The sequence below is a fragment of the Labeo rohita genome, unplaced genomic scaffold (assembly GCF_022985175.1).
Source record: "Labeo rohita strain BAU-BD-2019 unplaced genomic scaffold, IGBB_LRoh.1.0 scaffold_520, whole genome shotgun sequence".
In the NCBI taxonomy this organism is placed as follows: Eukaryota; Metazoa; Chordata; class Actinopteri; order Cypriniformes; family Cyprinidae; genus Labeo; species Labeo rohita.
In genome coordinates, this window is record NW_026129442.1 from 43952 (window position 1) to 55109 (window position 11158).

Consider the following 11158-nt stretch of genomic DNA (forward strand, 5'->3'; position numbering starts at 1 on the left):
TTTGGTTTTGGAAGAAACTAAACATGAGCCACTTCAGTTTTAAACCCCTCATTGCTATAGACAGAGTTTGTGATATCAAGAGAAATTAATTAGAAACTATCATCAGACTGTGATATATTTTGGTTACAAACATGACCTGTTTTTCTTCAAATTGTTATTTTGCTGATAAATACAACAGATTTCCTGATATTTGTTCTCCTCTATGGTCACTGTATGTTTACAGTGCCTCTCATTAAATATGACTGAACACATTCAGCAACAACAGTGCTTTTTGATATGAATCATTTGGATTATCATTGTATTATCAGAGAGACATTATGTGAAGCGTCAATGAGATATAAAGTGGTCAAACTGTCCAAAATGACAATTTCTTATGTTAACTTCACAGATGAGTGGAACACGTGTGTTTACGCACCAAGACAAAACAAAATACAGAGAACTGAAATAAGCATTTTCTAGTCTCATAGATCCTTTAGAGAACAGTTTTATATAATTCAGTGATATGACATGTTATTAATAGAAGGACTCATTAACGTATTCAGGGATGGTGATACACGGTCTGCCCATAGAAAATTAATTATTATTCATTTACTGCTTCAAATGTTCAAAAATTATAAGTCATCTTATGCTCTGTGCCCATTTTGTACGTTATTGCCCACTGTCTAAACCAACCTCTCTAGATGTCCTGCTGTTTACTTCATTGTTTAATCTCAGATGTGTTTCCGGGTTGTTTTTGTAACTTAGGCCGCAGTGAGCTGTTTATCACAACACTGATCGATTAATCTTTTGCAGCAGAAAGAATAAACTCATTCGCTTGGTAATATTTTGTTTGTAAATTCTTTATTGAATGTACAATACAGTAAACGGTTCGGGAAATCACAATTATAGCCTAATTTTTCTTCATCTACTGTGCTCTTGTGTACTAGCAGCACTATGCTAGTATATATAAGAATAACATAGTATAAGAACTCATAGTTACCGTGAAAGAAAACACTCGCTGAAAACCGAACAAAAAAAAACTGGAAAAGACCGGTTCAAACCGGTCACGAAATGGGTAAAGTTTCCTGAATTTGCGTGCGTTGAACACAACTCCGGTAGACCGTGGGTTTCAACTAGTGATGGGTCGTTTTTGAACGAATCTTTAATGTGACTCGGGACGAAAGAGTCATCTCGGGGAGTGATTCGTTCAGTCGCGCATGCGCAACATCATATTAGGTTCTGTACTGGAATTAGTTCACCTATTTCAAGTCTTCGGGTTTTTCAAGTCGTTCATCTTATGTGTCTGTCACGTGATGAACGAACGACTAGAACCCGAAAACTTGTCAGATAAGAGGTGAGGTGAGCTAATCATAGACTAAAGACCCAGGTAAACAATGTTTGAATCTTTTCTGTTTCTTATAGCATTATAGTTTTGTCTTGTTTGTAGTGTGATCAATGTTTGTGTAAGCAGTAGATGTGTTAGGGAAGTAACACGTAACATTTTACTTATTTTGCTAAAATGAACGAAATGACTCGAAAAAAGATTCGCTCATTTTGCTGAATGAGACTTAAATGTCCGAGTCGGTAAAATGATCCGAACTTCCCATCACTATAAACCAGTCGGGTGAGTCTTGAATCAGGTAAGAGCCGGTGTCCCTCTAAATCCGAGTCATTCCAGCGCTGCCGCCACAGGATGATGTCCCTCTTAGTCATCGTTCTCCTAATCTCAGGTAAGTGTTATACTATTTGACAGGTGATGTTTTTTTATTATTATTTTTTTACGTAGCGTGGCTTAAGCACCTTTGTCTGTCGTCTCGGCACCCCTTAAATTAATAAGCTGTCTGAACGAAATCCTCGAAATGTTTCTCAATTTTATGTGTTTTTAAGCCTTGTCAGTTTAAATGTTCCGTTGATTTTAAGCCATTCAAACGGAAGAAAAATGAGGAACATGCGTGAGCTATTTATACTACTACTAAGAAGATCATGGCAGTACGGAATTGTGTCGCTGGCTTTAAACATTTCGCGCGGTAGTGACGTTATCTATGCCGTTTTATTTCGTAACTTAAGCGAATACTTTTTGATCATGAACAAAGAACTACTTTGGGGAAACACTTATTTGAAAGTTGCGGAAATAACGTATAAGATTAGATGCAAATATTATATTTATACACTTAAAAAAAAGAGTAATACATACTTTTAATGAGGAAGCAATTTTTAGACTTGTAGACCAATTTAGAGTAGACCTCAGAGTTACATCACCTACAGCTGCGCTTGCATTGTGGTGGCAGAAAAACACTGGTACAAGTGGAGGTAAATGGGTAAAATCCATTAAATGGAAAAAAAATTATGGGGTTAGAATCGTTGCATAATTCCAAATAAATACATTATGATCCACAATTAAATGTAAAGCAATTGACAAAAACAAAGCATATTCACAAAATAAATAGAATGAGATCCACAAATAAATCTTAGAGTTCCACAAACATGAATTATATTCACAAGTAAAAAAATTAGAATTGCAAATAAAAAACATACTCACAAATATTTTATTTATTTTACAAACACAACTTTGCCCGGCATTTATATGTGAATCGCGTACTGTGCATTTGTAGATCGCTGCGCGTATTTGTGGATTGCTTTCTGTGCATTTGTGGATCGCAGCGCATATTTGTGGATTGCTCTCTGTGCATTTGTAAATCGCTGCGCGTATTTGTGGATTTTGAAACATTTCAAGCGTCAAGACGCACACTGATCCACAAATGCATGGACTCCACCCACCTTCTACTTAAGCCAATCAGATACCGGGGCCACGTGGGGCTGACCAATCGTTGCATGTTCTCGCTCCAACCAGTCACGTTTTGCCTTACAATCAGTAACAGCCGTAATTCAGGACAATTAACCAGTCTCTTCAAAATGGACGACTAGGACAGTGGTGCTCATCACAGCATTATTGTAATAATGTCTAAAATAAAACAAGTAATGTTATGTGTAATGTAATCAGTGTTTCATGCATCACTAAGTCGATGTGTGTTTTGACCGTGAGTGTGTTTAGCAAACTGGTATTCTACGGTGACCGGGAGGGGAGGTCTTCGGTTCACTTAGTTTTGTCGTGGCCACGACATATAAACTCGTGAGAACGTGATAATATAACACAGCCACGAGATATTAATTTGTGGGAACGTGATATTACATCGTGGGCAGGAGAACGTTTTGTCGAGGTAACGACATACTTATGCCACGACTTATGTTGAGGGAACCACATATTTTTCTTGTGGACACCAGTTTATTGCATAAACAAACCTGCGTGACCATAGCAACCCGGGATTATCAGAGATGGTGGATTCATTATTATTTTATTTTGAATTAATAAATTATTATATTAATTATTATAGATTATTTCATAATTTCTTTTATTGTTTTATAATATAAATTATTATATTGCACGCAATGTAAACAGCATTCATATTAAGTTTATAATGAATAAACGTTACCTAAAGTAGTCTAAGTAACATAGGCATACAAGAAAACATTTTTACCCATCCCTCAATCGTCTTCAAAATATTTGTATATTATTATTAGGCCATTATTATCACCATCATCTTCATCAACATCATTATTATTAGCCTATTATTATATTTTTATATTTTCCCTTAATTTCGATCTTACATAACGTTCTTATTAATAATAATAATAATAATAATAATAATAATAATAATAAGAAGAAGAAGAAGAAGAAGAATATACAAATATTAAATTAAATGTTTCATGTTAGTAAAAATGTTTTAAACAACTCTGATAATCCCAGGTTGCTATGGTCACGAAGGTTTGTTTATGCATGAGAAAAATATGCCGTTCCCTCATCATAATAAGACGTGGCCACGAGAAATGGAAGTCGTTCCCTCAACAGCCTCTCCAGGCCACGACATCGTTACCTCGACAAAACGGTCTCGTGGCCACGACATAATATAACGTTCCCACAAATTAATATCTCGTGGCTGTGTTATATTATCACGTTCTCACGAGTTTATATGTCGTGGCCACGACAAAACTAAGTGAACCGAAGACCTCCCCTCCCGGTCACCGTAGAATACCAGTTTGCTAAACACACTCACGGTCAAAACACGCATCGACTCAGTGATACATGAAACACTGATTACATTACACATAACATTACTTGTTTTATTTTAGATATTATTACAATAATGCTGTGATGAGCACCACTGTCCTAATCGTCCATTTTGAAGAGACTGGTTAATTGTCCTGAATTACGGCTGGTCCCGCACTGATTGTAAGGCAAAACGTGACTGGTTGGAGCGAGAACATGCAACGATTGGTCAGCCCCACGTGGCCGGTATCTGATTGGCTTAAGTAGAAGGTGGGTGGAGTCCATGCATTTGTGGATCAGTGTGCGTCTTGACGCTTGAAATGTTTCAAAATCCACAAATACACGCAGCGATTTACAAATGCACAGAGAGCGATCCACAAATGCACAGAAAGCAATCCACAAATACGCGCAGCGATCTACAAATGCACAGTACGCGATTCACATATAAATGCCGGGCAAAGTTGTGTTTGTAAAATAAAAAAAATATTTGTGAGTATGTTTTTTATTTGCAATTCTAATTTTTTTACTTGTGAATATAATTTATGTTTGTGGAACTCTAAGATTTATTTGTGGATCTCATTCTATTTATTTTGTGAATATGCTTTGTTTTTGTCAATCGCTTTACATTTATTTGTGGATCATAATGTATTTATTTGGAATTATGCAACGATTCTAACCCCATAAAAAATATATTGTTGTGCCTTTAGATGTCAGAATCAGAATGCAAATCTTTTATTATAGAATACTGTCGTCAAAGACGCCATTTGAAGATAAATACTGACGTTTAAACAGGATGAAAACTGCTATGATTACTTTTACTTATTTAATCTCACATTTCTGACTTTTTTTTCTCGCAAATGCAAGTTTATATCTCTTAGTTTGGACTTTATAACTCGATTTTAATGAACAATGGCAAGTTTGTCAATTCTAAAGGGGAAAAGCCATAAGTGTAAGATATAAACTCATGATTCTGAGCTGAGAGGAAATGACCAGTTGATTTTTCTAATCAGAATTGTGAGATATAATCTCGAAATTCCAAGAATGAAGTCAGAATTTTGAAACATAAACTCAAATTTACCTTCTTTTTTTTTCCATGGCTTCCATAGACGGGTACTTGAAAACTGTCATTTTCTGCCACCAGATAAGCTCCGCCCACAAAAACGTCATCCCTGTTTGCAAACACCGAATTAGTCTATTAGGCCCCCATTTGCTGAGGCCCCCTGGTGGTCAACAGCCCTCTGTGTCCCATTAAGTGCTGTATGAGGACCAAACCAAATCTCCAGGTGCTCTTATGAGAACCAGACTGAAAAACTTATGTGGACCCCTTTGTATAACAATACTATAGTAATCCCGTGTTCCAGACCAGGTCAGAAATTAAATATCTGAGTTGCAATGTCTAACTTTTAACCTCAGTGAGTTCCAGTCAATAACACGTCATGTAAGCGCCATGATGTTTCCGTGATATAATGAGAATGTGTCGTGTTTTTGTTGTAATTATGGCAAAAATAGGTGGGGGTGGGTGAGGCTTTTTGCTAGATATTTTTGCTCTCATTAGCACCAGAAAGTGTTTTAGTAGTTGATACTACTGTGGATCATTATTATCTAAGTGTCAAGCTATTACCTGATTAATCAAAGTGCAAATATATTTGACAGGTGCAGTTGCAATGTCACAAGCAACAACAACAACAACAGGAGGGTTTCCTAAATGCTTTCCCCAATGGGTTAACGCCGATCAAGTTCAAATCAGCTGTAATGACCCTGTAAGTAATCGCACAGTGACACTGATTGCACAGTACTGTAGTCCTGATCATCAGAGCTGTCGCAACATGAGCAGTCCCGCAGTCTTCCTGGAGAAGGACAAGCATAGAGTATGCCTAACCATCACCAACTGTTCCTATGACTCGTGGTCCTGCGAAGCCAAGAGTTACACTAATGGCGAAGAAGATAAGGAGAATTTTACTGTCAGCATAACATGCAACTGTAAGTAATTTATTTAATGATTCTTCCATTTCTTCCAATTATTCCATTTATGTTTCTTTTTAGTCAATTTCAAATAATGGCATTTCACTTGGCATTTCATTTGACTAATGACTCGTAGGCTACGGACGCAAGTTACTATTAAAGAATAAAACATCAGCATGCACTAGTGGTAAACCAAAAAAGCATGACGAATAACAGTTCGCCAGTTTTTTTTTTGTGCTGAAAAAGTGGTAGCTGTGAAACTACCAGGCCAAGCTGACTGATTTTCATGCATTCGTTTTGAGCACTGTTTTGTTCCTGTTTTTTTTTTTTTGAAGAAACTACCAGCACTTTGTCCAGTCCAGGCAATAATGAGTCACATTAATTGTTTTTTGCAGATGATTGTGGTCCATTGCAGTTTATTAGGCTGGTCATCTGTGAGACGATCATCTGTGGGCCAAACATCTGTAGGCTGATCGTCTTTGGGCTGATCGTCTTTGGGCTGATCATCTTTGGGCTGATCGTCTTTTGGCCGATCGTCTTTTGGCCGATCATCTTTGGCCCAATCATTGGGCTTTACTTCCTTTGCACTAAGGCAAGTATTTTCAGCGGCAATTAAATTCTTTGTTGGTGAAGAGCTTTATTAAAAGAGTATTTCACTCAGAAATGAAAATGATCATCTTTTACTTACCCTCATGTTGTTCCAAACCTGTATGACTTGATGATGGATTTTTTATGTTGTTGTTCCATGGAAAATTTCACGATTGCTATAGCTCCTAAATGTCATTCACATGTAGGCCCATTTGAGCATGGTGATTGGTCATTTCAAAATTTCAAATTTATTTGTATAGCGCTTTTCACGATACATATCATTGCAAAGCAACTTTACACCAAATTAACGTTTTTACAATATATGTAGTAGTAGCTTGATGTACATATGGCAGAGATGTGTGGTAAAGATCAATTAATGACGTAATCAAACAGACAAAGAACACTATATATTAGTAGCAGAATTCGGTAGTGCTGTATGTTTTCAGGGTTGGTATGATCTGAAGTCCTCTGAGGGGTTGGCATCATCTCTTCTTAAGTGTTCTGGATCCAGACTGGAGCTTGTGAATTCCTAGTTACCACGGGATGTCAATCCCATGGCAAAAACAGAGAGCAAATAGGAACATAATTAGTGTAGCTGCTGTTCAAACTAAGAAAAGAAAGATTTGTTCAACCAGAGCTAAAAGATTAATAATGAACATTTGATCAGATATAACTTCAGGAAGTTTATGAGATGCATTATTTGAATGCTTGGCTAAAAAGACGAGTCTTTAATCTAGATTTAAACAGAGAGAGTGTGTCTGGACCCCGAACGTTAACGATAACTGAGATGACTCCCCATTTAAATAAAGTGGTAGAGATCAGACAGGTAGGATCTAAACTATCTTAAAGCCTGCCCTTGGATTCCTGCATAATTTTGTAGTCGATCTGTTAGTATGTCATGATCTATAGTGTCGAACGCAGCACTAAGATCAAGTAAAACTAGCAATGAGATGCAGCCTTGGTCTGACGCAAGAAGCAAGTCATTCCATACTGAAATTCTTCATAGATATCATTTTTTTTGCAAGAATGAGCACAGTTGAGCAGATACAACTTTCTCTAAAATTTTAGACATAAATGGAAGATTAGAAATGGGTCTGTAATTCCAGTTCACTAGGGTCTAGATGTGGTTTCTTAATAAGAGGCTTAATAACCGCCGGCTTGAATGGTTTAGGGACGTGACCTAAAGATAACGATGAGTTGATAATATTGAGAAGCGGTTCTTCTGCCACAGGTAACAATTCTTTTAGTAATTTAGTGGGTACGGGATCTAATAGGCATGTTGTTGGTTTAGACATAGTGATGAGTTTATTTAGCTCTTCCTGTCCTATAGCGGTAAAGTACTGCAGTTTTTCTTTGGGTGTGACAAAAGAAGTTGACATATTAGACGCAGTAGTATCTACATTGGTTATTGTATTTCTGATGTTATCTATTTTAACAGTGAAGAAATTCATAAAGTCATTGCTATTAAACTGTAAAGGAATATTTAGATCGGGTGGCGTCTGGTTATTTGTTAATCTAGCCACTGTGCTAAATAAAAACCTTGGATTGTTTTGGTTATTTTCTATGAGTTTGCAGATATGCTCGGCCCTAGCAGCTTTTAAAGCCTGTCTGTATCTGGACATACCATTTTTCCACGCAATTCTAAAAACTTCCAAGTTAGTTTTTCTCCATTTGCACTCAAGATTATGAGTTTCTTTCTTGAGAGAATGGGTGTTACTGTTGTACCATGGCGCAATACGTTTTTCTCTAACTTTTTTCAATTTGATGGGGGCAACAGCCTCTAACGTATTGGAGAATATGGTGCCCATATTGCTAGTCATTTTGTCTAGATCCTGTGTATTAAGGGGTACACAGAGCAGTTGAGATAAATCAGGCACGTTATTTGTAAATCTATCTTTGGTGGCTGGAACAATAGTTCTGCCAAGACGATAATGCAGAGCCATACAGTTAATATCAGTGATACGCAGCATGCACGATACAAGGAAATGGTCAGAAACATCGTCACTTTGAGGTACGAGATCTATATCAGTAAGATCGATTCCATGCGATATAATTAAATCTAGCGTATGATTAAAACGATGAGTGGGCCCGGTGACATTTTGCCTGACTCCAAAAGAGTTTATTAGGTCAGTAAACGCCTAGTTAAGTCCTAACGCATCATTTGTATTATCAACGTGAATGTTAAAATCTCCGACAATTAGCGCTTTATCAAAATTAACCAATAGTTCTGAAAGGAATTCTGCAAATTCTTTTAGGAAATCTGTATATGGCCCTGGCGGTCTATACACAGTAGCTAAAACAAGAGATAGGAGAGATTTCTTTTGCATATCTGGCAGAGTAACATTAAGCAAAAGTATTTCAAATGAATTAAACCTGTATCCTGTTTTCTGAGTAACACAGAGTATCACTATATATTGTTGCAACACCACCACCACGACCACTCTGACGGGGCTCATGCTTATAATAGTAGTTTGGTGGAGTAGACCCATTTAGACCAATATAATCATTATGTTTTAACCAGGTTTCGGTTAAGCAGAGTACATCAAAACTATTATCTGTGATCATTTCATTCACAATAACTGCTTTGGGTGCAAGTGATCTAATGTTTAGGAGCCCAAGCTTTAAAAATGGTTTCTGTTCATGTATTTTGCTTTTTTCTGGTTTAATTATGATCAGATTTTTTCTAGATCCTGCATTAAATTTATGTTTTGACCTCACTATTCGAGGAACAGACACAGTCTTTATAGATTGGACAGTGCAAGTACTATCATTTAAGCGTTCAGAACAAAAGCCATCGTAGCAATCATTTGGGAATGTACTTACTAGTCAAATGGAGCGTAACGTCCTGGAGATGTTGTCCGACAGCAGTTCCGCTCCGACTCTGCTGGGGTGCAGGCCATCAGCACGGAAAAGCCTAGAAAAGATTCCAGAAAAGACCCTTTCCAGAAAAGATTCCAATTATTAACAAAGAGCAGTTTCTGTTCTTTACACCATGTCGATAACCATTCATTTAGAGCAAGAAGTCTAGCTTGGTGTCATTCACCCCCGCGTGCAGGAAGATCGTGCCGACGCTCTCACCGTCCTTCAGGATTATGGGTATCTGTGCAGAAACATCGAGAACGCGAGCACCAGGAAAACAGTGGGTGTGGACTTTACCTTTAGCTGAAGTAGCACGGACGTACCGGACAATTGAGTCTCCGATGATCGCAGCGTCGTGTTCCGTCTCGTGGAGGCGAGCGAAGCGGTTCTGGGTGGAGATCTCGAAGACCGGAGGCGGCGGAGGGGGCGATGTCCTCGGCCGGGGCCTGGCTCGCGTCTTCCGCTGCTGCTGCACCCAGGGTCCGTGGTGTCCCGGCGCCGGAGTGAAGGACATCTGGGAAGATCGCGTCCAGGGTGCACGGGACCTGTGCAGAGAAGCACACGGAGTAGAGGTGGTCAGAGTGTTAGTATCGCGCTGTATACTTACCCGGGAGGATACCAGAATGGCTCTCAGCTCGGTCTGCATCTCCAACAGCTCCTGAATCTGCTTCTCCACGGCCTCCAGCTCGAGCTGCAACGAGTGCACGACTGCACTCAAAGGTGGACACAAATTCGCACACAAATTCGCCATTAAAGCAAATAACAGTGAGTAAACAATGATAATGTGTGTAAACAATGCAAACAAGATTAGCGGCAACCATGTTGGTGCTACTAACGGGCCATAAGCTAGCGGACTTGGGAAATCAAAACAAAATTAGTGATAACAAAGCAATCCGGTTGTTTTAGTTGTAAAATACAACAGGGGGTATATTCACACGTTATAAGAAACGAAAATGATGGCGTATAAAATTGATTTTAGATGGAAAAATAGACAATAAGAAATTAACTTAACAGAGCTCAAACTGTAAACGTGCGACCGCAACAAAACGTCAGTCAGTCATGATTGGTCATGGGACACAAGAACTAAAGGCTTCAGAAGACTTGGAATATACCTGTTTCTCAAGTTGTGTGGGCTATTTCTTGTACTTCCGTTGTCCTTTTTGGAGCTTGATAATCCCAATCCACTGACATTATTTGGGGAAGAGCAGTCTGGACATTCTTCCTGACATCAGCTTTTGTGTTCCATGGAAGACAATGTCATACAGGTTTGAAATGACATGAGGGCGAGTAATTGATGAGAGAAGTGTCATATGAATTCATATGTGATCTTGTATTGTAGTTGCAGTCAACAAAATGTTCATGTGTATTGAGATGCATAAGAACGTTTGTGAAAATCCAAGAGATCAACAGCTAAATCAGATTTTTAATAACTGTTGATAAAATGTTTTTCCTTGCAGGTGGAGTGTTTCAGGAATGCCGTCTGTTACATCTGTCATCGACAATGTATGAATGTAAGTATTATCATACGCAAATTAAATGTTTTTTTTTTTTTAGCACATCACTAAACTGCATACAGGGCTATGGCTCTGACACATTATTATTTTAGATGTCCTTCATTACCAAATATTTTAATAAGAATGGAATGCTTTGTGCATATTGTAAAAA

At 38.0% G+C, this 11158-nt stretch overlaps 1 protein-coding gene across 1 annotated transcript; it reads left to right on the plus strand.

The window, feature by feature from the left end:
• Positions 1 to 1615: 1615 nt before the first annotated feature.
• On the plus strand, positions 1616 to 11004 carry LOC127161009 (uncharacterized; the record flags this gene model as incomplete). Its single annotated transcript, XM_051103658.1, has 4 exons — positions 1616 to 1709; positions 5738 to 6064; positions 6442 to 6638; positions 10951 to 11004. Coding segments are annotated over exons 1-4 (615 nt in total), but the record flags the coding sequence as incomplete, so codon positions are not given.
• Positions 11005 to 11158: the final 154 nt, after the last annotated feature.